The sequence below is a fragment of the Petaurus breviceps genome, unplaced genomic scaffold, assembly GCF_028583685.1.
Source record: "Petaurus breviceps papuanus isolate PSGF00001 unplaced genomic scaffold, PetGlider_PUasm1.0 99, whole genome shotgun sequence".
Classification (NCBI taxonomy): domain Eukaryota; kingdom Metazoa; phylum Chordata; class Mammalia; order Diprotodontia; family Petauridae; genus Petaurus; species Petaurus breviceps.
Window position 1 is genome coordinate 3,169,953 of NW_027187465.1, and position 27,364 is coordinate 3,197,316.

Consider the following 27,364-nt stretch of genomic DNA (forward strand, 5'->3'; position numbering starts at 1 on the left):
GCCTTGCTTCTCCTGACAAAGTGAGGGCTTGGAGAGGTGGGCAGCAAGCTCAGAGACCCCAGCGGGCACTGAGAGGCACCGTGAGCACTCTTCTGACCCCTGACTTCTGTTCTGTCTCTGCAGCAATCTGCAGAGCGCTGTGTGAGCACACTGCTGGACCTGATCCAGACCAAGGTCAACTACGTGGTGCAGGAGGCCATTGTGGTGATCAAGGACATCTTCCGCAAGTACCCCAACAAGTGGGTACCAGACAGAGAGCCAAAGCCCCTTGGGCCCTCCCACCACAGGGCAGGCCCAGACACACCTGCCTCCCCATGGGCCTCTGGCTGGACCCAGATGTGCCTGCTCCCCTGCCCCTTGATGCTGGTGCCAAGGTGCCCCGGGGTCATGTCTGAGCTGTCTGAAGCTTCTGATGCCTGAACCTCAGTAGAAATGGCCTGGGGAAGGGGCAGAGGCACAATTCTGATAAGCAGCTCCTGGTCTTCCCGGGCACTCTCCCCTCTTCTCCATTTCTGCACTTGTGCCTCCCGTTGTAGGGGAGCCTCAGGCATCCTCAGCCATGACCAGAGTCAAGGTGCATCACTGAGGACAGGCAGCTGCTCCTGGGGTCCCCAGCGGCCTTCCTCATCCACCCTCGTCACCCTGTTCTCCTGTGGCTACAGGTACGAGAGTGTGATCGCCACCCTGTGCGAGAACCTGGACTCCTTGGATGAGCCAGAGGCTCGGGCGGCCATGATCTGGATCGTGGGCGAGTACGCGGAGCGCATTGACAATGCTGATGAGCTCCTGGAGAGCTTCCTGGAAGGCTTCCATGATGAGAGCACCCAGGTGTGGGGTGGGCCTGGGTGCGGCGGTGTGCCCTCTGCTGGGGGAGAATGCATCCCCTCAGCCAGCATGCCCCCAGAGGCAGGCCTCTGGGAGGGAAGGGGAGAGGGACACAGGCCAGAGGGACCAGCCATAGCTGGGCCTGGGCCTGGCTGGCTTGGGGTGCACAGAAGCTCCTGCTCCCATAATCACACATTTATACACACATTGGCAGAAAGAATGAGTGGGAGCAGGTCTTGAAACAGGAGACAGCTGGGAGGCTGATGGCAGCAGGGCTGGCTACTCCTCCTCACTCCCCCGGGCTGTCCAGACATTGCCAAGAAGCCCAAGTAGAATTTGGTGTTGGTTTGGGGCGGGAAGAGGCACAGCAGAGCCCTAGGGTTCCTGGATCCTGGCCCAAGCTGGTGTCCCTGGGCAGCCTCAGTCTCATGGAGGGAGAGGGAGGCCCAGAGGAGGCTGGGCTCCTCTCTAGCCCATGGCAGGGTGGGGGAAGTGCTTCTGAGGGGAAGTTGGCCCTCTGCCCTCCCACAGTGTGCAACACAGAGGCAGCCCTGGCTACCATCAAGACCAATCCACAGGTTTTATTGAGCACCTACTGTGTGCCAGACATTGAGGAGGCCAGGAAAAAACAGGGAAACTGTGCTCTTGGGGAGCTAGGACTTGTCCAGAGACAGGCCATTGGCCCCCTTCAGGGCGATAACTGCCTTTCACAGCCCTGCCTGCCCAGCAGGCACACAGGACATGTAGTTGTTCTGTGGGACAGTCAGAGAGGTGTCTCCTGAGAGGCCCACCTCCACACTCCCTTTAGCCTGCCATGTGGGCTGGGATCACTGAGCAGCTGGGTGCCCTAGGCATGATCAGTCCTGCAGCTGCTGCCTCAGTGTCCCCAGACTGCTCTCTTCCTCCCTCAGAGCTAGCCTTAGTGAGGGACTGGTTTTGTGGGGAGCCCTTGAGCAGCCTGCCTCTTCCCATGGGATGTGTATAAATGCTGTATGCAGAGCATAGAGGGCCTCCCCATCACACCCACTGCTATGGGGGACATCCAGGGACCCTCTGGGTGTTTCTTGGAGAGGGCCAGCTGTCCCCATGGAGTTCAGAGCCAGCGGGGCCTGTCAGCCCAAGTTATGAAAGACCAGCGGAAGCCAGAGAGGGTGGATGTGGTGGAGCCATGACTGGGGCTTGGCCTCTAGATCTGGGCTGCTGGTCCACAGATTGGGGCTGTCCCCTCACTTCCGCTGTTTGATGGCCATGAGACATGGGAGCTGTTCTTACCCCGCTTTAAGCCTGAATGTCCCCACCTGTAACATATACTATGAGTACCACCCACAGTCTTAGATGAGGGTATCAGGACTGCCCATAAAAGGGCGCTGGGCCAGAGGTCTGGGCCCAGAGCCCTGAATCAGCCTCATTCTAGTTGTTTCCTGTCCCTGAGGCTCCGTGTCTAAAGCTGCAGAACGAGGTTCGCATTTGTAACCCCGGCCTTTCTTTTTTTTTTTTAATTTTTTATTTTATTTTAAGCAATTGGGGTTAAGTAACTTGCTCAAGGTTACACGGCCAGTTGTTTCTGGGTGTGGTGCTGAGTATCTGAGCCCAGATTTGATCCAGGTCATCCCGACACTGGAGCCGGTGCTCTTACTCGCAGAGCCACCTGGCTGCCCCAACCCTGGCCTTTCAGGACTGCTCTAAGCAGAGTCCCTGAGGAGCCTTCAGGTACCATAGGAATGTGGGATTGGGCTGCCTGTGGGAGGAGGAGCTGGAGTTCCCAGTGGGGAGAGCCCATTGCCAGTTGTGCCCAGGGTTCCAGCCTGCCTGGGCAGGGTTGGCCAAGTCAAGGCCAGATGCTCTCTAACCCCTCACCCACCATGGTGGGCTCTCTGGTCTTTGGCTGGCTCCTCCTGAAGATGGTGACCCTGGCTCCAGTGCTGGGGCGTGGATGGTGTCTCTGCTGTCTTCCGTGCCCCCGCCCCACCTGCCCCCAGCACTCTCACACCTCTCTCCCACCCCTCAGGTCCAGCTCCAGCTGCTGACAGCAATTGTGAAGCTCTTCCTGAAGAAGCCAACAGAGACCCAGGAGCTGGTGCAACAAGTCCTCAGCCTGGCCACCCAGGTGGGTCCCTAGGCCTCTGCCCAGCTCACGGTAGCAGGGACGGAGGGAAGGTGGACACAGGAGTTAGGCTTTAGCAGCTCTGCCACCAGCACACTGACCAGGCTCAGCCCTGAGAGAAAGCCTGGACCTCGCCCTCTCTGAGCTTCCATTGGCCTGCCTGGCATTCAAGGCCACGTCACCATTGTGGCTAGAGAGTGTTTCAAGTGGGCCACAGAGGGCAAGTGTGGATTGGTGAGGGGTCCCTGGACCTGGTGAGGGAACTGGGGAGGAAAGAGCCGAGGCTAAGGCAAGAGAGCCTGTGATCCTAGTGACCCTGCTGCCTCAAGGGCCCCTTTGGGGCTTTGCCCCCAGCACACCAGCCCCCACCCCCTATGTGTGCATGTGCACGTGTGGTGTGCATGTGTGTGTGTGTGTCAGACACAGAGAACAAGGCCGCTCCCTGGAGGAAGGTGGTCAGGTTAAGGTCACTGAGGGTGTCACTCCACTGCCCATCCTCCTCAGGCCCTGCATACTGAGGTCTGACTCAAGGCCATCAGCTGCTGCCCTGCTCTGACCTTTGGGCCTCTCTTTTCTCTCCATGCCACACCACGCCACACCCACCTCCTCCTCTGAAGGACTCTGATAACCCTGATCTGCGGGACCGCGGCTACATCTATTGGCGCCTGCTCTCCACAGACCCTGTGGCGGCCAAGGAGGTGGTCCTGGCTGAGAAGCCGCTGATCTCAGAGGAGACCGACCTCATTGAGCCCACGCTCCTGGACGAGCTCATCTGCTACATCGGCACGCTGGCCTCAGTCTACCACAAGCCCCCCAGTGCCTTCGTGGAGGGCAGTCGGGGGGTGGTGCATAAGAGCCTGCCCCCACGCACGGGCTCGTGAGTACCAGGCCCCACAGGGAGGGAGCTGGCTGGGCCCTGGGCCTTCAGCCAGGCTGGTCACCTCCCCTGGGATCCAAGGAGCTGGTGGCTGTGTATGGCTTGGAAGGGCTTTCCCCCAGCTGGATAGCATGGGCATCGTCACCACCCACTCTGCCAGGTCTTGGCTTTGGACACTGTTTTGGGGTGATCTGGGGTCTTCCTCCCCTCAGCTGGGTCAGCTCAGCTTCATGATTAAGTGCCTGTTAGAGGAATGTCCCTGGTGAGGAAAGGGACTGATTCCAGCCTTCCAGAGGCCTCTGAGTAAGGGGTGCCAGAGATGGCCCTTTCCCTTCCAAACCAGCTGTGGTGCCCAGCCATGCTTCCTTTCCCCTTCCCTCCCACTAGGACCGAGATATCCTAGGTTTGTGGCACAGCTTCTTGTGACTCAGTCACACAGAAAGGGGAGGCCTGCTGCCGTGCCCAGCTCATTGTTTCCTTTACCATGTCTTCTGTGGCAGGAGTGAGAGTGCCGAGAGCCCTGAGGCCGCCCCAACAGGTGCGCCCCCCGGGGAGCAGCCAGCAGTCATCCCTGCCCAAGGTGACCTCCTGGGGGATCTGCTCCACCTGGACCTGGGCCCCCCCGTCAGCGGGCCCCCGCTGACCACAGCCCCTGTGCAGATGGGGGCTGTGGACCTGCTGGGGGGAGGCCTGGACAGCCTGGTATGTTGGGGGCTTCCCTCATTTTAATAAGTGGGTATTTCCAGACCAACTGACCTGGTCCATAGGGAGCAGACCTAGACTGTGTTCCACCTTTGGTGCTTCAGTCATGGCTGCATCTTCAGAAGCTGGGGCTAGCTATGTATTGGTGTGAAGAGGCAGCAGCCCAGAGGGTGGCATGGACTGGTACAGCGCAGAGGGGAAAGCTCTTGGTGAGCCCTTTGAGGGGCCTGACATGGCCCAGGACACCTGCTGCTGAGATGGCAGCTCTGAGGGCCAGGCTGGGGAGGAGCTGACCAGGGGCTGCTCCAGCACAGGGGGAGAGAATGTGTAGGGGAGTCTGTGGGGAAGGCCTTTCTCGCGAGGTTCACACACCAGAAGTCCTCCCTGGAATCAGTACCAACCTAAGGTCAGGGCTTTTGTTTAGAGAAGAAATGTCTCATGACTGATCTTTCTTCCCTCCTTTCCTTTCTTTCTCTTCCTTGTCTGTGTCATGTCTGTCTGTCTGTCTCTCTCTCTTTCTCCTCTCTCTGCATGTGGCTGGCTGTCCTCTTCACCCTGGCTGCATCTGCTTGGAGATGGGCGATGAGACTGAAGGGGTAGGGAGCGGGCTTCTTGGCCCTTTCCGGTCCCCCCCGGATGCCCAGACTCGATCTTTCCTCCCCACTCCAAATTCCCCACAGGATTTTGACTGGCCCCCAGCAGCCTTGGGGAAGAGATGGGAGCTCCCAGTGGGCATGCCTTCCTGCCATGGGCTGTACTGGGCACCTGCTGATACCCCTGGCCCCTTGGCTCATGGCACCTCACGGGATTCTTGCCACACTGGGGGTGGTCCCTGGGCCAGCCTGCTTCTTGGCAGCCCCGTCTCTGGCTTGGGGTTCTCTCTGCAGTCCCAGCCCTGGGGGGAGTCACTCTGACTCCTTCCCTGCAGCCCCCTTTTTGGAGCTGGTTCTAAATCCCTTTGGTGGATGTGTGTGTCAAGTGCTGGCTGGGCAGTGCCCCCAGCCAGGCAGGCATCTTGTCGCCTTCCCCAGTGGAGGGGCTTCCCCAGGGCAGTGGGGACCTTCCATCCTTGCTCTCCAGTTACTGGGCTCTTTCTTGTTTCTGCAGCCTAGAGGTGATGGGAGTGGCAGCCCTGCAGTAAGTACTCTGCCTCTCTTTCCAGGCCTGTGGTGATGCCCCCTGCAGCCCCCTCACTGCCTCTCTCTCTGTCCCTTTCCAGATGGGCAGCACCAATTTTGCTGCCCCTCCTCCAGGGACGATGCCATCCAACCTGGGTGCCCCCATTGGCGGCGGCTTGGGTGACCTCTTTGACCTAACCAGTGGAGTGGGATCACTGTCAGGCTCCTACGTGGCCCCAAAAGCAGTAAGTCACACGTGCGCTCTCGTGCTCATCCCACAAGGGAGTGTGGCTTCCAAAGAGAGGAGGGCTTTCTGTGCCCATCCATGCCTTGGGCCAGTCTCACTGGAGTGTGCCTGTTTGCCATTGGAGGCTTTTGTCTTCTTTCATCACAGGAGCCACAGACATTTAGGGAGCCTGCACCAAGTGCAAGGCACCACTCTGTGCCATCAGCTCCCTGTCGTGGCCAAGCACACAGAGTGGCCTTGCCCGCCACGGCCTAACCCCAGCCTCACCAGGGATGTGGCCACATAGGGCACTTCTGCCAGCATTGATTCAACAAACAGAACACATTTACTGACCACGTGCCATGAACCAGCATTGCTGGTGACAGGGCGGTCGGTGGGGCAGCCGAGACCGTGGCTTGCAGTCCCTTGAGGAGAGTGTGTGCGTGTGCCCAGGCATTAAAGTGTCATATGAGCTAATTGTTCATAGATTTCAGCATCCCAGGGGTCCATCCAGTCTCCCTAATATCCTGCTCTAGCCTGGTCAGCTTGGCGAGGCGGACATGAGCCCTGTTTCATCCGTACAGTAACTCACTGAGACCCTGCTCTGGGTGGTCTACTCATCTCTCTTGTCAAAGGGTCTGTCAGCTGTCTGGGGCTTTGGGGTGGGCAGCTGGGAGAGTCCCCCTGCTGGAAGAAAGCCAGGAGCCGTGTCCTTTGTCTAGACCTGAGCCCCCGCCCTCCTGATGCCCAGCATCCACAGCAAGCTCATCATCCGCCAGCCTTTCCCAAAGGCCTCCGGGCAGCCAGTTCCACTTTGGGAAAGTATCTGTCATGAGGAAACGTCGTCTGACATTTGGCCTAAGTCTGCTTCTTAGCCTTTTTGAGCCCCTGGCCCCAAGACTCCGCATTCCCATCTTCTCTGAAGCAGACAGCCTTTTACGAAGGACTGACTTTGGAGGGCCAAGGGACCCCTCAATGGCCCTCCTTACATGCGGAGGGCCATAGGATTGTGCATAGGCTGGAAGAGGCCTAAAGAGATCATGGAGCCAGGAGCCCCCTCCCCAGCGACTGAGGCAGCATTGAGACAGCATGCCCCCAGTGTGTCTGGGCCACTTGTGCCCTGGCCTTCCTTGAGCTTTGAAGGCGAGAACCCCTTGTAAAAAAGCTTTGAGAGAGTGAGAGACCCTGCAAGCCAGGAGGAGAAGACTGAGGCTCCAGGTGAACACTGGGTTCCCCACCTAGAATGGGCCTAGAACCCCCCCGTCCAGGGCTGGGACAGCTTGTTTCCCCTGGACAGCCATCATCCGCTGGCCCAGCCAGCCTCACCGGGGGCTGTGCTCATGATTACAAGTCCTGGGATGGTGGCCACCACTCAGACCCCCTTTTCCTGGCAAGGCCAAATTTGTGGCCCTTCAGTGTCTCTGGGGAGAGGTGAGTGTGTTGCCTCGGGGTCTGTCCTGCACTGACAAGGCGTCACCCTGGGCTCTGATCCTAGGCCGGAACTCTGCATCTTCACCCCAGCCTCACCCCAAGGTGGCCGAGTCCATTGGGCTTTAAACATTTGTTAAGCACTGTTTTTGGAGAACTCCCAGAGAGCAAGCACTCACACAGAGGTCAGAAGTGGTCCAAGGACAGTCTCAGGATCTCTCTGAAGAACTTTGGGATCAGGGGTGGCTAGGTGGTGCAGTGAAGAGAGCACCGGCTCCGGAGTCAGGAGGACCTGAGTTCAAATCCAACCTCAGACACTTAACTTTTACTAGCCGTGTGACCTTGGGCAAGTCACTTAACCCCAATTGCCCTGCCCTACTCCCTCCCCCAAAAAAAAAAAACTTTGGGATCAATTGTGACACACAGGAGACGTGCCCACACCAGAGCAGGCGCTCCGCTCCCTGGGGAAAGCAGAATTGCAGCCGCTCAAAAGAAACCCGAGAAGCACAAACTTAGAGCCATCTGCCCTCCAGCTGTTCATCCAGACTGCTTATGCCTGGCCCGTGCTGGTCTGACCCACCCCGTCGGACGCATGGTGCCTTGAGCCTGACGTAGCAATGCCGTTCTGGTCCTGTGCAAGAACAGAGGCCCGCGCCAACCAACCACGTGACTGGCACTGTGCCCAGGGCTTGGCAACACAAAGGCAGAAACAGTCCCTGCCTCAAGGAGGTGGCAAGGGCACCAGTTCTAACCTTCCCCTAGCCTAGGCTGGCAGAGCTCCTGCTGCCCAGTGAAGCAGGGCGGCATGGTGGAAAGAGCCTTGGCTTTGGAGCTAGAGATGCTGCTGACATGGGTCACTTGAGGCAAGGCTTGTGGCCCTCCCAGCCTCCTGTAAATGAGGGATTTGGCTTCGATGGCATCTGGGGTCCCTTCCAGGCATAGATCTGAGCCACCTGAGCAGCACCTTCCCACCCCCACACACACCCCCTGACCCACTCCCCGCAGGCCTTGGGGGCCTTCTCAGGGGCAGCCAGGGCTTTCCCTGGAGCGTTCTCAGGTGCCGCCTTCTCCAAGGCCAATAAAGGGATCTTAGGAATACAGATCAAGGCTGACACTCTCATTTTACAGAAGAGGAAACTGAGGCTCAGGGAGGGCACTGGCCTCAGGTCACACAGCTTCCATGCCAGACTGCTGAGCCCTTGCGTGTGTTGGCCTTCTCTTGTAGGTCTGGCTCCCTGCCATGAAAGCCAAAGGCCTCGAGATCTCGGGCACGTTCACCCGCCAGGTGGGCTCCATCTCAATGGACCTCTTGCTGACCAACAAGGCCCTGCAGGTCATGTCTGATTTTGCCATCCAGTTCAACCGCAACAGGTAAAGCCCTGAGCTGGTGGCTCTGACTGGTCACTCGTGAGCTTTCTGAACCATAGGCTTAGGGAGGAGGCAACGCCCTTTTGAATGTACCCTGGGAGCAGCTGACCAAGGATGGCAGATGGGATGGTGTGACCCCAGACCCATAGAAGGAGTGAGAGGGGCAGCCGGTGCCCATTGCCGGGCAGGGCCAATAACCAGGCCTGTCCGCTTAGCTCTGAGCAGCCCCTCCTCTTCACTCTTTTCTCCCTGAATGGCTGCAGTGATGCAGACACTGCAGTGTCTGAGAAGGTGGCTGAAGGCACTTCTGTTAGCCAGAGCCAGCAGGCAGAGGTTGGCACCCACCCTGAACCAAAGGGGTCAGTGCCAGCCACAGCCCCGGGGCCCCCTGGGCCAGGGCAGGCCTCAGTGGCCTCTAGTCCAACCCCTGGGATCTGTCTTCCCTTGGAAGGTGTCAGGGAAGCAAAGGTGGGATTGGTTCCTCTGAGAAGGGCCATGGGCCGGACAGAGCTGGGGCCAGAGATGGCCTGACTGATGGGTGGCTGGGGACACAGACTCCCCAAATTCTCCCCCAAGCCACCTTAAAGGGACAAGCACAACCAGACAGGTGGGAAGGAGAGTGTGGCCGGTATGCAGTGGGGGCTGTGGCTCTGACCTCTGGCTTAGCTCTGTCCCCCCACCTCCGCAGCTTTGGGCTGGCCCCTGCGGCTCCCCTCCAAGTCCACGCCCCTCTCAGTCCCAACCAGACGGTGGAGATCTCCCTCCCTCTGAACACTGTGGGCTCTGTCATGAAGATGGACCCTCTGAACAACCTCCAGGTACGCAGGGCCTGGCAGCCAGCACGGGGAGCTGTCCAAGTCCCCAGGAGGCTGAGGGATGGCAGGGCGGGGCAGCCAGCTGTCAGGTCCGGCTGAGCCTCTGCAGTGAGCCCGGGCCTGTGCTGGGAGTCAGGACCAGCAGGGTCAGTGGCAGCCAGGCCCAGAGCACTCCCAAGGACTGGGAACCAGCTTGAAATGTCAGTGTTCAACAAGACAGACCAAAACACAGCACGACATAGAGGGTGTCAGATGGCCAGGGCCCAGGGGATGCCCTCCTTCCCCCAGGGGCTCAGGGAGGGCCGGAAGCCAGAGGCAGCGGGCTGGCCTGGAAGGTGCCTCACCCCCTCCCCACCCCCAGGTGGCCGTGAAGAACAACATCGATGTGTTCTACTTCAGCACCTTGTACCCGCTGCACATCCTCTTTGTGGAAGACGGGAAGATGGGTGAGCATCCCACAGCTCCCTCCCCTCTACTGGGCATCCTGGGGCCCTCGCTCTGGGGAGGAGAGCTGGAAGGGCAGCCTGTGAGAAGGGACACAGTCCCCAGCCCTGCTTGTGAATGCTGAGCAAAGTGAACTCCACTTCAGAGGACACCCTGCTGGGAGAAGATTGGGGAGGGTCAGCAGGTGGGCCCCAGGCTGGAGCCCCCAGGGCAGGGCAGGGCCTGGCAGGAAGGGCCTTGAAGGTCACCATAGTCCATCGGTTTTACACAAGTAGTTGGGGTGGGGGCTGTTACAGAGTAGCACAGTCGGGGTTTGGGAGCCAGACCCAGCTGTCCAGGTCTTTGCTTGGACCCCTGCCGCAGTAGGTGGGCTCAGCCCGGCTTCTCCCCTCAGAGCGGCAGATGTTCCTGGCCACATGGAAGGACATTCCCAATGAGAACGAGGCCCAGTTCCAGATCAAAGACTGCCCCTTGAATGCAGGTGAGGAAGACACCGTGCAGGAGGCTCTAGCCCATCCTGAATCTGCATTCAGGGCTCTCTCTGCCAGGCACCAGTGGCCCCAAGGCATCTGGGCAGGGCCGATGGGAGGGGGGTGAAAGTCGGCCAGCCTGGGCCCCTCCCCAAGATGGAGACTGCAGGAGGAGGGGGCCTGGGGTGTGATGCCTGGTAGGGGCCAGGCCCCGGATGCCATCTCCCCTCTGATTACCTCTTCCCAGAGGCCGTGAGCAGCAAACTGCAGGCCAGTAACATCTTCACTATTGCCAAGAGGAACGTGGAGGGCCAGGACATGCTGTACCAGTCCTTGAAGCTGACCAACGGCATCTGGGTCCTGGCTGAGCTCCGCATCCAGCCTGGCAGCCCCAGCTTCACGGTGAGGTTCCGGGCAGCCCCACACGTGGGCGTGCACACGTACTCTCACTCCCTCCCCCCCCCCGCACCTGCCAGGGCCCTGGATGGGCCAGCCTTCAGTGTGGCCTCCTCCCTGGTGATAGCAGAAACACAGCAGGGTCTCGCGCAGTGCCCCCCTGCACTCCTTGTCCTCTCTGTGTCTCCCTCTTGGCCTCTCCATCCCGTCCCAGAGCAGTCGAGTCTCTCGCTAGACTTGAGTTTAAATGGATTTTGTTCTCAGAAGAAAGCAGCCTCCCTTTCCTTCCAAGGGCCTCGTCCCCACACCTGCCTCCACCCTCCAGCCGCGTTGGCGCCTGAGTTGGCGTGTTTATTGCCACCTCCCTTCTCCCATATGTTGGACGGCCTCATGCCTGCCTTCCTGCAGGGCCCAATGGGCGGGTCCCTCTGTCTTCTCTGCTATGCCCGCCTCCTGCTTGCTCTCCAAAGACCCCACTGGCAGGGCTGACTTTGGGCCTGTGTCCTCATCTCTGAAATAGGGGGTTCTTTCTGACCCTGTGATGGTGGCGCCCACCAAGCTTCCTCCTAATATCCCCATTTTACAAATGAGGAAGCAGGCCGAGAGAGGTTAAAGGCCTTGCCCTGAGTCATGCTGGTCAGTGTAAGGTAAGACTAGTGGCCCGGTCTGGCGCCCTGCCAGAGGCCGGAGGGCCGAGCACCGCTGGCTGGGCGGCCTTTCTTCCTTCCTCCGCTCCTTTGAGGGGACAGTGAGAGGAGGCTGGCATTCTGGTAAGGCCGGCCCCCCCAGCTTCCTCAGGCCTCCTGGGATGGGCTCCCTGACAACCTGCGGCTGCTGATTCATCCCTCCTGGCGCTGGTGCTGGCGCTGGTGCTGGCGGGAGCGGGGGTCTGGGAGCGCTGGCAGCAGGTGTGTGGGCTGGAGGTATATTTGGGTCCCTGGCCTAGCAGGCAGAGGAGGCTGCTGCGCTCGCCCCCGGCTTCGTGCAGGGCACCTCTGCAGCATCGGGGCTCAGGCTTGTCCTGGGCCTGGGGGGTGCCGGGGGGCCCTCTGGGGCCTGTGTGAACAGCCCCTTTCTCTTGTGTCCCCCTCCAGCTGTCCCTGAAGTGCCGAGCCCCGGAGGTATCTCAGCATGTCTACCAGGCCTACGAAACCATCCTGAAGAACTGATGGTCTCCTCCCCTCCCCCTGCCCTTGCCCCTTCTGCCCTCCTCCCCCAGGCCAGGTGATGGCATGTCTTCTCATCTCCTGCTTCAGGGGGGCCCCTGGGGGCACAGGGATGCTGACAGCTCAGGCCTCAGGCTTCCCAGGGAAGGAGGGGGACATACACAGCAGGGGCCGAGTCTGCGACCTGGAATTGTACCCTCCTGCCACTGCAGAGATCTAGTAGGGGCGCAGGTCGGGCCAGCGTCTGGCCTGGAGCCTGTCGTTCTCCCTAGTTCAGGCCCCATATCTATCAGAGAACCAGGGTCTGGGCCCCATCTTTCCTCCTCATGGTAGCATTAGCCCGAGCTGGATGGGTGTTCTGTTGTTAGGAAGGCCCTCGTCCAGCCCCCAGGTACCTGCTTCCCTAGGGGGTGTAGGGAGGTGGGGACAGGAGAGAGGACCCCTCTCTCAATCCAGGATGGCAGCCCCACGATGTTTCCTCCTTCCCCCTATTTGCTTTGGCTGAAACCTCCCACATTTCATCCGACTGGGCCTCGAGGGGTCCCCATGAGGTCCTAGAAGCCAGGCCCTCCCTAGGACTGCTGCTTGTCCCATCCTCCCCTGCCTTCCTCAAATCCCACCCTGGGTGCTCATGGGATTGGAAATCCTCCCCATCCCCCCACCAGAAGCTGCAGCACCTGTCCCCTGAGCCCTTCTCCCTTGGGGGGAAGGGCCAGGGTTGGCTTCCCTCTGCTGGAGGCGTCCCCTGACCAGCCACTGCCCAGCCCTGCCCCAGGAAGCTTGAGCCTGGGTAGGTGATTCAGCTGGCTCCTAGACCGGCCTGCAGGCCTCCTGCTCCACCAGCGGAGCCTGGGGATGGCTTGTGTGTCTGGGGGGGGGCAGGGCGGTTTTGTCTGCTGCCACATTCCCCTGGGGTTGTGAGGCCTGGCCGGTGGCTCCTGCTGGAGCTCAGGGTGTTTTTCCTGCTGTTTGTTAATAAAGAATTATCGCTTTGGGCAACCAGTGACACTAATTTTTTTTCTCCCTTATTCCCCTCCTTCCTAATAAAGACAAGAGTTGAAATAAATTCTACCAGAAGGGTTGGCATGAGTCTCCAGCCCTTGCAGTAAATATATCTGATATATATAAATAAGAGGTATATATATATATATTGTATGTTTACTCATGTTTTCAGAAAGAGAGAAACAATAAAAGTGACATCTTCCATCACCAGTGTGTCTGCAGAAGTCTGTCAGCCCCTGGGATTGACCTGCCCATACCCAGGGCACCCAGCATGGCCTTTGGTCTGAAATTCCTGATGGCGCTCTGGCCCTGCCATCGGGTGGCCAGAGAAGTCACCTTCCCCTGCCCTGGGGCCCTCCTTTACCATGAGGACATGGTCCCCATGGCTCCTGGAATCCCTTTCTTCCCCCTTCCCCAGGCTCCAATGCCACCACTTCCGTCTGTTTGGTTCCCTGGCTTCCTTTCTGCCATTGCTGTCCCAGAGGCTTGCGAGATCAAGGACAAACCAGTGTGTCTGCCCTACAAGTGAGCTGCTGCATGGGTTTCCTGCAAAGCCTTCGCTGTCCCACCCCAGCCTTAACTGGGTCCAGGCTTTGGAATACCCTAGGAGCCAACAGGGAAGCAAGAGCTTTGCTGCGTATCTGAGCTCTGCTATTCCAGCTGGCATGCCTGGGGGCACCCCTAGCCTTGTGGGCATGAGCTGGGCATTTATGGCCACTCGTCCTGCCAGTCTGGCTCTGAGACAGCCCTTAACACTGGGAGATGGGGGGAGATGGGGGGTAGGGGCAGTGGACTGTGAGGAAGACAGCCAAGCCAGGAGATTCCTCAGTTCGTGAGGGCCTCTTTCCAGTGGAGGAACAAAGCTAGCTTCTTTGGGATCCACCTTCCGGCATCTGCAAACACCTGACCACCAGTGGCTTCTCATTGCAGAGCTCAGTTTCTCTCTGGTCTCAATGCACCTGTGCCTTAGAGCTGCTGCTGTTTCCCTTATTGCCTCCCCAGGTGGTCTGCCATGTCCACCCTCCATGCCTGGGTGGGGCCGGCAGTCACCAGAGCCTGACATCTCCCCATAGCATCTCCACTCACACAACCTCAGCCCCCATGGCCTCTTGCTTGAATGATTTACAGTAATCCCCCAGTTTGTCTGGCCTCCAAGGCCATTCCCCAGGTTGCTGCCGAAGGGATTTTCCCAAAGCTTGGGTCTGACCACATTGCTCTCTGGGCCATCTTGTTGAAATCTTCCAATAAGGTGATGCAGAGCCTGGGGTTAGGTGTGTGCATTCAGATGTCGTCCGCATAGAAACGGGCACAGGGCGAGGCAAGAGAACATTTAGAGGGAGAAGAGAGGGTCTATCACAGAACTTTGGGGAACAGCTCTAAGGGGCATGATGTGAATTACGGGACAGAGAAGGAGCAGTCACAAAGATAGGAGGTAGTGGGCAGCTAGGGGACATAGTGGATAGAGCACCAGCCTTGGAGTCTGGAGGACCCAAGTTCAAGGTTGACCTCAGACACTAACTGTATGACCCCGGGCAAGTCACTTAGCCCCAGTTGCCTCCAAAGAAAAAAAGCAGCAAAGGTAGCAGGTGAACCAGGAGAGGGAAGTATCATGAAAATCTGGAGGACGAAAAGATCCAGAATATAGAGGTCAACAGTATAAAATGAACTTGAATTAATTTCATTTTGAATTATTCAAGTTTCCCACCCCTCATTCTTTATTCCTACCTCATTTGTCAAAAATGACCAGGATCCTCAGGCCTAGTTGGAACTCCGATTTCCCACAGGGTTAGAAAGGCTTTCCAAGTGGAAAGGTGGTAGAGATGAGCCCCCAGCAATGAGTTACAAATGAAAGAATCCTGCAGGTGAAAGAATATGAGGGATTCTCTAAAGGAACTTGGTGACTGCTAACAGGAAAGTCCAGTGAAGGTGGGAGAGTGAGGGCTAGGTTCCCTCAGGAACCTCACTATCTCCAGAGCGCAAGAAGGGGGCTCCCAGAATGTGGGGCACCCAGGCGCCCTGTGGAGAATTTGTGGGAGGACACAGACTGGTCACCAAGGATGTGTGGGTGTGGATGGATTTTGATTGATCGCATGAATGAGATCAGAGTCTTAGGGGATTGGCTTATTGGATGACAATGGGCAGGAATCTCCATCTGCACAGGGACGGTGTCCAAATCCACCCCTCACCATCTCCCTCTTGCTGTCCCTATTTCCACTTGCCTGCAGAATATCTCCACTTGGGTAGGGAGACAGCACCAGACAAAATATGGGGAAAGCCTAAGATCTTTTCTGGCTCTAAATGACCTACGAAGTTTTTTAAGCCAGTTAGTCAATAAGCATTTATTAAGCACCTACTATATTCCGGGCACTGTTCCGAACACTAAAAAATAGAAAACGTACCCTGCTCTCGAGCTTGATCCATTTGGAGAGACAACATGGGAACAGCTAGGGGACAGGATGAATTAGAGATACCAAATGGACAGAGGGGGTTGGGAATGGCTCCTTGTAGAAATTGGATTTTAGCTGGGATCTGAAGGACTCCAGGAAGTGAAGATGAGGAGGGAATGTCTGGAGTCAGGAGACTGTGTCTTGTATCAGGAACAGCCAGGAAGCCAGGGTCACTGGGTCTAAGGGAAATAGGGCAGAAATAAGAGGAATAGGAAGATACAACGCGATATATAATATAAAAATAAAAAGGAGACAAGAATGAACACAAGCCTGGAAGGGCAGGAGGGGGCAGATTCTGAAGGGCTTTGAACACCAAGCAGCGGATTCTGTCTTTGATTGGGGGGAGCCACCATTTCCACCGGGCTCCCTCTTGGTCGGCCTCAGGGCACCGGGATGGGCCAGCTTTCCATTTGCTCTCTTTGGTTCCCACCCCAGCACATTTCTAGAGCACCTTCCTCACCTCCCTGGACCACCTCCTTCCTGGGCCCTCAGACTCTCCACCCGAGTGGTCTCTGCTTCTTCCTTTGTCCTCTCCTCCATCTGTCATCGTGTCTTGTGTCATTCTTCATCTACATCCCTCCATTCCTTTTGATTCCTGATTGGGTTCTAGACTTTAGGAAGGTCTTTGATAACCTGGAGGGTCCAGTGTCCTGAGGAGGGAAAACCAAGATGGAGAAGGGCTTGGGCCCATGTCATAGAAGGATCAGTTAAGGGAACCAGCAGGTGAAGCCTGGAGATGAGGACACTCGGTGGTGAGGAATGAGGGGACGTGGGGACGTGACATTTGTCTTCGAGTATTTCCATGAGCAAGACAGATTCCCTCTTTTTCTGCTTGGCTGCAGAAGGAAGGATCATGGGTGGAAGTTCCAACTGGAGTCAGTCAGGGGGACATCCTCCAAAGCTGGCCTGCCCCTAGAGGGGGAGGGTCCTCTTTCCTGGAGGACTTCATACAGAGACTAGAAAACCACTGGTCAGGCACACTGCTAAGGGTAAGGGAGATAAGACAGATGGCAACTGAGCCCCTTCTAACTCTCCACAGGCCAGCCACTCCCCAAACCAATCCCTCTTGCATGTAGAGGCAAGGAGAATAATTTTCTGAAATGCCACTTCACTTCTGCCCCATCTGGGTTCTTGAGAATCTATTTCAGAGGTTCTTGATTTGGGGGGGGTTGCTTTTTTTTGGAGGGGGGAGAGCAAGGCAATTGGGGTTAAGTGACTTGCCCAAGGTCACAAGGCTAGTTTTTGTGTTGTGTCTGAGGCCAGATTTGAACTCAGGTCCTCCTGACTTCAGGGCTGGTTCTCTATTCACTGTACCACCTAGCTGCCCCAGTTCTTGATTTTGAAAAAGTATTGAATCTCAACTAGTTACTCTTGTCTCAGCACCCTCATTGCAAGGAGAAATGGGGGCTGCATCCCACCTTAGTTCCCCAGGGTCTAGCAGTATGCTTCAGGTGCTTAATAAGCCTTTGAATTAAATTGAATACTGTATTCCATCCTCCCAACGTGGCCAACTCTGCTCCAGCCAAATTAGATGCAACTCGGTGTACAGTGCATAGAACATGGGCCTGGAGTCAGGAAGACCCCGCCTCGAGTCCTGCCTCAGACATTCCTAGCTGTGGGCCAGTAGTCATTTGGCCTCTGCCTGCCTCAGTTTCCAAATCTGTAAAATGGAGGTGATATTAGCATCTGCCTCCCAGAGCTTTTGTGAGAATCAGATGAAATTATATTTGTAAAGTACTTTTCAAACTCAAGAGCACTATTTTAATTCTCGCTGCTGTTGCTATTACTACTACTACCACTGCTATGACTACTACAACTACTACTACTACTATTAATCACCCTTCCATCCCATATCCAGACTGGCTCATTACTGTCCTTGGCACCTGCTAGTCACTCCACTTGGCCTGTCCTCTCCCTTGGGCCAACCCATGGGCATCCTCCATACACAAGTTAGGGTGGAACCTTCTGGGACGCCATCCAGGGCTGCACCCAGGCCCCTCCTGCCGGCAGGCATGGAAAGCCAGCTCTATCACTCTGAAGCAAATTCTCCCGGGCACACTTGAGATCCCTAGTGAGATGTCAGTTCTTCAGAGACAGAGACTAGGGCCTCCCACAGTGCCTACCATAGTAGGTCTTTGCACACGGTGGGTCCTTAGGTGGCCCAGCTGCACTCTGCATACTTAGGGGAGCCCGAGGCCACTTTAGCCCCCAAAGTTGCAGAGATTTTGAGTGAGACTGTAGGAGGGTAGAACAGCACACCCCTGTGATGCCAACAATGAGGACGATTGGCGCTTTGAGGTTTGCAAAGCACTTTTTGTTATCTCATTTGACCCTCACAACACTCTAGGAGGTGCTGTTGGCATGTCCTCTGCTCCATTAGACTGTAAGCTCCTTGAGGGCAGGGCCATCATTCGCTTAGCACAGAGCCTGGCATATAGCAGGGGCCTAATAAGGGCTCCCTGACTGATTGACCCCTGCCTCTTCATACCCCATCTTTCCTTGGCCCACCATGGCCTTCCCGATAGTGGAGAGAGCCATTCTTGGCCAGCTGGAAGCGGCCAAGGTCGTTAGTCTGAGGCTAATTGGACCAGGCTTGGATGCTGGCCTCAGATCAAGTCCAAAGTCCTGGGCCTAGTGTCCTGGCCTCCCAAGAGTGTCCTTGTCTCACCCCTTCAGCCTCCTGGCTCACTCCTGCCCAATGGAGACAAACACTCCTATTCAGTCTCATTGGTGTCCTGACTGTCCACACAATGGCTGCCCTCTCCGTCCTTCCTCCAGGCCTTTCCTTGAACTTGAATGCCCCAACATCACTCGTTCCTGCCTTTACAAATCCCAGCTCAGGCAGAAGGAAGAAAAAGGCAGTAGAAAATCACTAATCTCTGCTTTCCTTTGTACCCCCGGTGCTTAGCCCAGTACGGGGTAAATAGTAGGGGCTTAATAAATGCTTGTTGACCTGACACATAGCAGGGGCTTAATAAATGCTTGTTGATCTAAATGCAATTAGAGTAAGAAGAACTGGGCAAGTCAGCTCAACCCACTGGGTCTGCCCCACTTTTCTCCTCTGTAAATTGAGGGTGTCAGATGTTGGGGTCTCTGTCTTCAAACAGCTCAAGGTTGTCCTCTGGAGGAAGGGCAGACCTTGTCCTGTTTGACCCCAGAGGATAGCCCCAAAAGCCTCGGCAGATGCAGAGTTGATATTAGGAAATGTTTTTCTTTCCAAAGTAGGAGTTGGTGAGTTCCCTGTTACTGGAGGTGGAATGTGGCAGAGAGCAATCTTGGTCAGGTACAGATTGGACTCGATCATCTGAGAATTTTCTGCCCTCAGAGGGTCTGTGAAGCCTCCCCTGCCCAGCCTCATACCACAGTTTTCTTCACCTTACCTAGAAGACTGGGACCTTTTCTTTTCTTTTTCTTTTTGCTTTTTGGAGGGGGAAAGGCAGGACAACTGGGGTTAAGTGACTTGCCCAAGGCCACATAGCTAGTAAGTGCTAAGGATTTAAACTCGGGTCCTCTACTCCAGGGCCCGTGCTCTATTCACTGTGCCACCTAGTCGCCCCAGGCTGGGAACTTCTGCCTAGAACTGACACCTCTTTAGTAGACAATTGATTCTATGTGGATTATAGACTTCTTCAATATGAAATTACAATCTATTTCTTTCATATGAAATTTTGGGGTGTGCTGATTATACCTGCGCCTGGGCCTCCCAATAGCTCGGTGAAAATATGCTGCTTTGAAAACCCCCATTTTACAGATGCAAAGCTGAGGCTGGCCAATTGAGGCTTCATGTTAAGAGGAAGTTCATCCCCAGTGCTGGGGGGGAGGCTGAATGGCTGTTTTTGGTTAGGTATATCCCTGGGGTTCCTTTGGGGTATGGGCTGGACTTCCAACATCAGCTGATCCTGACTTGCTCAGGGTCACACAAGTGGTAACTAGCTGGTCATATTCGAACTGAGGTCTTCCTGCATCCAGGCTAGTGCTCTGTGCTCCCTTCAAATCACCCTCCCTCAGAATATTTCAAGGGACACCATGATGCTGGCAAACACCTCTAGAACATGCTCCCTGCCCCTCGGAGATGCTAGGGAGGCATGGTTTGACTTTAGGGTGTGGTGTGTGAATGCACGAATGAAGCAGCAATTCTGAGGCATCCCCATGTGCCTGGCACTGTGCTGAGGGCTGGGGAGAACAGAGACACGTGGAAACTGGGCAAGCTGGAAGGAGGGAGAGCACACTCCTGGTTGGGAGGGCTCAGGGAGGCTTGGAGCCCTAAGAGATGAGTGAAAGCTGGAGGGCCAGGGCTGGGGAAAGGGATCAAAAGGCCTGGGCTGAGGCAGAGCCCCAAGGATGGAGGGACGGCAGGGACAGCCAGTCTGACCAAAGCCCTGGCAGAGAAGGCAGGAGAGGATGGGCGGAACGGGCAAGGGGGGTGTCCAAAGGCCAGACAGAGAAGTTTGGACTTGTGCGCAGGGGCCCAGCAAGCTTTGGTTCCCTCCCCCTTTAAAAATAATGAACCTGACAGACTTCAACAAACGAGATCATTTCCATATATAAAGAGGAAGTGAGAAAGAGAAGCGCATATGAAACCATGAATTTCAATTATGTAAAGCATGAAGGGTTTTTTTAAGGAGGCAATAAATTTATTCCAGCTTGCTTCTGTTTGCATCTCTGAGTTTCTGTCCACATTTTATTTCATTAACACTCTTTTTCTTTATTTGGGGACACCATCATTATTCTACCTTCTCCCTCCTTCCCCTCCCCCACCCCAAAGCAAACAAAATAAACACCTTCCCTTGTAAGAAACAGCATAGTCCAAAAACCTCGACCCTTCCTTTGGCCATGACAGAAAAATGCATTTGTCATTGTGCATCTCCTCCAGCTGACAAGCCCAGTCAAGGGCCTCCCACCCACAAGGTGAGGCATTCTGGGTGCTGGCCACCTCTCTCCATTCCCAGGATGATTAATAAAGGGGGCGTCTCGCTACTGTCCCCTTCACACAAACTGGTTTAGTCATGGTTCTCTATCTGCCGAACTGAGTTTGGGGACCCAGAGACAGGACTTTCAGCCCATTCATCATGTTTGAGATCCTTCTGATCAGTGATGTGGAATTCAAATGTTCCCCATGCCTTCCTGCGCTGGGACTTGGCCAAAAGCCAGGCTTGGATCCCCTGCTTCTTCACCAAAGAAAGAAGGCTGGGAAATTAGAGGTGTGGAGTTTTTGTCACTCTGTGTTGACCCTTTTCTAGATCTGAGCAGCTTAGCACTCTGGGGTCTATTTGGGAGATGCCCCATCACCATGGGAAGTCCTGACTCCCAAGTACTCACATTCCCAGCTTCAAGCAAGAGGTGGGGAGGGAAGGTGAGAATCAGGGCTTTTTGCTTAGGATTGGGGGCCAGAGTGGATGAGAAGACCTCTAAGGGCTCCAGCTCCAGATCCCCTGAGCCCTTGGTTCTGTGGGAAAGCAGAGGGTGCCTCCCATCTGTCTGTCTGTCTGTCTCCAAAGCAGGGAGGGAGGCTGGCTCCATTGATATCCAAGATCTGTGACTGTGTCAGGAAAACACGTGGCCCAAGCACTTGTTTTTTTGCCTGGTTTCCTAGCAGCCCAGGTTCAGGGAAGCAGCAGGTGGCAGCTGGGGCAGGCTGACTGGAGGTGCTTAGAAGCTAGGTGCATGGCTTGTTGTCTCTTGGTCTGGCTATCTCTTCATACCATCAGCTACCTCTTCATACTAGTCTACCATGTTCTCTCTCCAAGGTCCTTTCCTCCTCCTGTTATGGAGTCCAATGGGTGCTGACTCCACCTGCCCCCAGCACCCAGGGTTTTCTCACAAAACTTTCTCCTCCCTGCCCCCTCCCCCAAGACCTTGGGTTAAACAAGAGAGGGAGGGGCAAGGTAGACTTCCTGGGCCTGATCTTTTCCAGGTACACAAGTGAAAGCCTTTTGGGACATTAGGGGAAAAGGATGGAGTGGTCCAGACAACATGGTGAGGGCTGCCTTTCCAATAGAGTTTGGACCTGCAGACTCAAGGGATGGTCACTTTCTCCAGATTCCCCTACAAGTAAATTTGTCCTCAGTCGTGGAGCCCTGGGAGGATGGCAGAGACCTGGCCCTAAAATCCCAGAGGGAGAAGAGATCTTCACCTCAGCAGAGGGTCTGGCCTCTTCTCTCCAACCTCTGGACATGGGAGTGGGGAGTCACCAGGCTTAGAAAGAAAGAGCCTAGGGGCGGCCAGGTGGCACAGTGAGTAAGAGCACCGGCCCCAGAGTTGGGATGACCTGGGATTGAATCTGGGCTCTGATACTTAGCACCACACCCAGAAACATCTAGCCGTGTAACCTTGAGCAAGTTACTTACCCCCAATTGATGAAAGAAAGAAAAAGAAAGAAAGAAAGAAAGAAAGAAAGAAAGAAAGAAAGAAAGAAAGAAAGAAAGAAAGAAAGAAAGAAAGAAAGAAAGGAAGGAAGGGAGGAAGGAAGGGAGGGAGGGAGGAAGAAAGAGCCTGCCTAAAGGAAAGTGGGGCTCTTCGTCCTGACTCTGCCTCTTCCTTGGGGTGACCCGAGACAAGGCATGCTCCCTCCCACATCAGGCCTCCCTTTCCTGGTCAGTAAAATGAGAGGGTGGGAGTAGGAGCTCTCCAAGGTCCCTTCTGGAGGTATCTCCACATTGCTTCTCCCAATTCCCCAGCCCAGTTTGTGCGAGGAAGACCTCCCTTCAGAGACTGCCTTTGACTCTTACTAGCTGTGTGATCTTTGGGCCTCAGTTTCCTTTTCTGTAAAAGGAGAATGAGGTTCCTTCCAGATCTAAGGCTTTGATCTGAGTTGGAACCCTGCCTACCTCTTGTTACCTGGGTGACCTTGGACAAATAGTTTCCCACTTTCTAAGTCTCAGTGTCCTCTTTTGTAAAATGAGGGTGTTCGGTGCAGGTGACTTTTCAGGAAACTTCCAGCTTTAAGCCTAGAATTCTCTGATGCTCTGTGACTAAGGAGTAGGGGACCCAGGCTGGGTGGACAGCCACAGTTGAAGGGGTAGGTGAACGAGCCAGTGGTTGGTAGGAGGGAGCACTGGAGAGCCAAGGGGAAGGGAACCTTGTTGGGGAAGTACCTGGAGTCCACACTGCCAAGAGAGGGGTCCCTGCTGAGGTGGAAGAAGGCTCCCCTGTCATTTAGCTGCACTCCACTCCCGAAAACCCCCTGGGTTTCCTCAGGCCTTCCCTGGGCAACCTGCACAGGGCCCCACAGAGCTGGGACCTTAGAGTTACTCATCCAAAGGACTGGCGCAGGGGAGGAAGAGAGGTTGGGGGTCTTTTGGCTTCCGAACTCCACAGCGAAACCAGGCGATTCTCTGAGCTCGGCTTTCAGGCGGGCAGTGGGAGGAGGCTGTGAGCTGGGGGGTTGGGTAGGGGGGCGTAGGAGGGGTTGGGGTTCTGTCAGCTGGAGGCAGGGAAGGGGAGAGCCATCAAAGGAATGAGAGGGGCTTGAGACTGAAATGAGAGGGACAGCTTGCGAGGTGGTACTGGGGTTCTCCCCCTGAATTTAGGAGGGCCAGGGGCCGGGCCATCAGAGCGGGAGGGGGAAGGGGGAAGGGGGAACATGGGAGGGGCGGAGTGAGAAGGCGGTCGGATTTGGGACCAGAGAGACAGCTGCTGGAGCCTGGGTGCCTGGGTTCAAAGGCGGAGTCACCTTTGGGTGACCCCTGGGCTGTCTGGGGAGGAGGGGGGCGGCCTGCAGTTACCTCATCAGCTAAAGGACCGGAGTCTGGGAGCTCCACTAAGGGGAGGCAGGAGGGAGGCGGCAGTGGTGGCAGCCGCCAGCGGTGGCGGCGGGGAAGCCGCGGCTCCACTCCGCCGGAGCTGGGCAGCCAGAGCCGCCAAGGGCTGAGCTCAGTAGGACACCCCGCCAGCCCTCCGCGCCGCCCCGGGTGTCGTTCCGTCCGTCCGCCCGTCCGTCCGTGCGTTTGTCTGTCTGGGCTCCGGTGGGTCTGCGGGGGCGGGGTGGGGGTGGGGGCTCCTGAAGAGTTCGTCTCCCGGCGCTCCGGCCGGGTCCGCTGCCCCGGCTGCGAAGTGCTCAGGGTGGGGGGCCATCTGTCTGCGCCCAGAAGGGAGGCTAGCATCTGTCCTGGTGGGGGCGGGGGGAGCTGTCTGTTTGGGATCTTAAGGGTGATTGTGTCGGGGGAGCGTCTGTAGGCACTCTGGGGATTGGGGGAGAGCTGTCTGCCTGTCTGTGATCTGGAGGGTGTCATCTGTCTGTGTGGGGGCCTCATCCTGTGCATACGTTTGTCCGTGCGGGGCTGGGGGAGGGTCTGCCTAGCTGGCCTTTGGAGAGGTTGTCTGTCCGCCTGTCCGTGAGGAGGAGAGGGTCTACCGATCTGCCCTTTTCGGGAGGCGGGTATCTGTCCGCCTGTCGGTGAGGGAGGGAGGGTCTGCTTATCTGTCAGTGGAAGGGGGTCCTCCCGTTCTCGCCGGGGAATCCATCTGCCCCTGGGGGAGAGGGGTCCACCTGTCCGAGAGGTGCGGGAGGCGGGTGGGGGGGGGGGGGTCTGTCATCTATCCGCACGGGAGGTCATCTGCCCATATATCTGTGAGAGGGGTCTGACCATCTGTCCGCGCAGGGGGGGTGGTCTGTCCGCCTGCCCGTCTCGAGGGCGGGGGCCGGCGGCCGGAGCCCCGGATGCGGCGGCGGGGGGGCCATGAGCCCGGGGGCGGGCAGCCGAGGCGGGCCAGCCCGGGGGGACCCTGAGCGGCCCATGCGGCGCCCCGGGGCCGGGGCCGCCGGGGCCCAGGGCCCGGGCGCGGGCGGGTTATGGGGGGCACCCTGCGGGTGGCAGTGCTGGGAGCCCCCGGTGTGGGCAAGACGGCCATCATCCGGCAGTTCCTGTACGGGGACTTCCCCGAGCGGCACCGGCCCACGGCCGCCCGCCGCCTCTATCGGCCCGCCGTGCTGCTCAACGGCGCCGTGTACGACCTGAGCATCAGCGACGGCGGGCCGGGCCCAGCCCCGGCCCCCACGGCCGGCCCCGCTACCGCCCCCGCGGCCGCAGCAGCCTCGGCAGCCAGCAGCAGCAGCGCTTCCGCCTCCTCCGCCGCGGCCTCAGCCGCCACCAGCGCAGCCTCCTCTGCTGGGGACGGGGGCCTCCAGGTGAGTGAGTCCTGCCTGGCCCGGGGGGTGGGGTGGGGTGGGAGGTGGTGAGGAGCGGGGCTCAAAGGACTGGCCGCTCTGGGGGCCGGAGCACGCGTGTGTGTCTGGATGGGGGTCAGGGAGCATGCGGGCTGGGGCGGCAGAGGATGCTTCGGATCCCATTCCTGGGAGAGCCTAGGCTGGGGTGGGAGGGCTGCCAGGCCCCTTAGGAAAGCTCTGTCTGTCTCCTAGGAGGGCAGACTATGTGACACTCTGAAAGTCTCAAGCAGGAGCACGTGGCCAGTGTGTAGTCCTTTGGGAGGGCTGTGTGCTGCCTGGACTCTGCCTTTGCACATGATTCTGGGTCCAGACAATGTGTGATCGATCTGCCAGTGTTCTGGAACTGCCTGTGTGTCCTGTGCGCCCCCCTTGTGTCTGGAAACCCAGAGCTGTTTGTCCTGGGAGTGCCCAGGGCCCATCCACCCATCTTGGGCTCCCTCTGCTCATCTCTGGAAGGGCAGAGCACAGCAAGGCCCTCTCTGAGGACTGGGCTGAGCCGGCTCCCAGAGAGAGGGAATAAGCAGATACGCACATTGCCTTCCTTGTGCCAGGAAAGGGGTTAAGCCCTTTTTACAAGTATTGCCTCATTTGACCGTCATCACCATCCTGGTATGTAGGTGCTATTATGATATACATTTACAGGTGAGAAAAAACTCAGACAGACAGGTAAAACTTGACCAGGGCCACACAGCTAATGAGTGTCTGAAGCCAAATTTGAACTGAGGTCTTCTGACTCCAGGCCCAGCTTTCCATTCCCCTCACCTATCTTCCTTCCACCCCCCTTCCTTCCACACACTCCTGCCAACTACACAGACTACTAATTGCCTTCTCCATTACTGCTCTTATGGGACATTTCAAAGGTCTTGGTTTGAGGTTGGGAGAGAGGACCAGCTGAAGTCCCCATCACTCTCTGCTCCCTTGAGGAACATGGGGGGGGGGGGTGAGGGGTAGTGTTTAGAACAGAGCTTGTCATAGCTAGGAGAATTCTTGAAACAGAGAATACCAGAGGTGAGAGGGACCTCAAAATGTCAGCATTGGAAGAGACCTTAGAATTTAGAACAGAGAGCCTGAAAGGGCTGTGGAACAGAGAATGTCAACGCTTGGAAGAACCCTTAAAATAGGACTTCGTAACCCGGAGTCCCCAAAGTCTGTGAACTTGGATGGAAAACAAATCACATCTTTATTCCAATATGATTGATTCCCTTTGCAATCCTCTGTATTGCATTTTATGCATTGCAAACTTGATTCTGAGGAGCCCATAGGCTTCACCAGGACTGACCATGGCCCACGGAAGACAAAGGGTCCCTATCTTAGAACTGGAAGAAATCTCAGATCACCATCTGCTCCCAACTGCCTTTCTGCTCCCTAGTGTCCAGGGCTTTTCATGCAGCCCCAGGAAAAACTCAAAGGCATGAACCTCTAATGGTGGGATTTCAGGCACTCTAACCAAAAGCAGAAGGACTCAGGGACAGGAAGGATCTCCAAGGCCCCCATCTGCCACCTGTTCCTTTTGTAGAGCCATCCTTGTGTGAGGGTGCTAGGACCAGCCACCTGGGAGGAGAGCCACTGAGTGAGGAAGCAGAGTGAGGGAGAGGGCTGCAAAATGAGGGGTTCATTTATTAAGTACTTGCTGTATGCAGAGCACTGTCCCAGGCACTCAGGGCAATAGGAAGTTGAGTCAAAAAAAGGTTGCTATCCTCAAGGAAGTTAGTTGCAAGGGCCACATTCTTGGGATTTCCCCCATCAGCCCTAGTTGGGTTTCTGCTCATATTTCAGAAACAGAAAAAGATTCCTTGGTTTTCAGTAGATTGAAAGTAACTTGAAGATTGGAACTATCTCACTTTTATGTTTATATCTTTAGTGCTTAGAATAGTGCCTCGTACATCATAGATGCTTAATAAATGCCTCTTGGTTGACTGATACCCATCTCTGTGTCCCCATTAGCTACCACAGTAGCTGGTACACAGAAGGTGCTTAAAACTGCTTGTTTATTGCTTTACTCATTTCTTGGTTGAGGGTCCAGAGTCAGTCAACATTTATTGAGCACCTGTTATGTAGCAGGTACTGTGTGAACACTGAGGGTACAAAGAAAGGCAAAAGATAGGTCCCTGCTCCTTGAGGACCTCAAAATCTAACAGAGAAGAGGTCAAGGAAACAAAATGTACAAACAGCTCTATACATGAATCTATAGAGGCTGAATAGGTAATAATTAGCCAAGTGTAGGCATTAGAATTAAGAGGGGTTGGGGAAGGTTTTCCTGTAAAAAGTCATATTTTATTTAGAATTTATAAGAAGCCAGGGAGGTCAGTGGTCAGAGTGGAGGAGAGTGATCCTGACATGGGCGACAGCTAGCGAGAATGCCCAGAGCCAAGAGATGGAGGGTCTTGTTGTAGAACAGCCAGGAGGCCAGCATCTCTAGATAGAAGAAGACATGTCCAGGAGCAAGGTGTGAGAAGACTGGAAAGGAAGGAGGGATCCGACAAACTGAGAATTTTGTATTTTTGTATTTGTATTTTATCCTGGAGGAAATAGGGAGCCACTGGAGTTTGTTGAGTAGGAGAGGTGATATGGTCAGATCTGTGTTTTAGGAAGATCATTTTAGTGATTGAATGGAAGAAAGATTGGAGTGGGGAGGAGCTTGAGGCCAGCAGACCCACCAGTAGGTTATTCCAGTAGTCTAGGCATGAGATGATTGACAAGGGCCTGCATGAGGCAGGGTGAGGGGGAATGGTGTCAGAAGAGAGAAAGGCACATATTAGACAAAGAGATGCTGCAGAGGTGAAACTGATGAGAGATGTTACAGAGATGAA

General features: G+C 56.1%; 2 protein-coding genes across 4 annotated transcripts in view; both read left to right on the forward strand.

Moving 5' to 3' along the window:
* AP1B1 (adaptor related protein complex 1 subunit beta 1) overlaps positions 1 to 13,148 on the forward strand; it is a 39,289-nt gene extending 26,141 nt beyond the window's left edge. For 2 of the 3 annotated variants that reach the window (XM_069081734.1, XM_069081733.1), the window contains 13 exons: positions 124 to 239; positions 663 to 828; positions 2,834 to 2,932; positions 3,547 to 3,806; positions 4,307 to 4,508; positions 5,084 to 5,104; positions 5,728 to 5,871; positions 8,506 to 8,651; positions 9,337 to 9,466; positions 9,825 to 9,909; positions 10,302 to 10,388; positions 10,625 to 10,779; positions 11,868 to 13,148. In XM_069081734.1, coding sequence (XP_068937835.1) covers positions 124 to 239; positions 663 to 828; positions 2,834 to 2,932; positions 3,547 to 3,806; positions 4,307 to 4,508; positions 5,084 to 5,104; positions 5,728 to 5,871; positions 8,506 to 8,651; positions 9,337 to 9,466; positions 9,825 to 9,909; positions 10,302 to 10,388; positions 10,625 to 10,779; positions 11,868 to 11,942 — 1,686 coding nt within the window. In that variant the 3' untranslated portion in view covers positions 11,943 to 13,148. The remainder of the gene's footprint in view (positions 1 to 123; positions 240 to 662; positions 829 to 2,833; positions 2,933 to 3,546; positions 3,807 to 4,306; positions 4,509 to 5,083; positions 5,105 to 5,727; positions 5,872 to 8,505; positions 8,652 to 9,336; positions 9,467 to 9,824; positions 9,910 to 10,301; positions 10,389 to 10,624; positions 10,780 to 11,867) is intronic. The other variant, XM_069081735.1, reaches the window with a different exon arrangement.
* A 10,969-nt stretch (positions 13,149 to 24,117) lies between these two features.
* Positions 24,118 to 27,364, forward strand: part of RASL10A (RAS like family 10 member A) — an 11,276-nt gene continuing 8,029 nt past the window's right edge. The window contains exon 1 of the mRNA XM_069081781.1: positions 24,118 to 24,515. Coding sequence (XP_068937882.1) covers positions 24,180 to 24,515 — 336 coding nt within the window. The 5' untranslated portion in view covers positions 24,118 to 24,179. The remainder of the gene's footprint in view (positions 24,516 to 27,364) is intronic.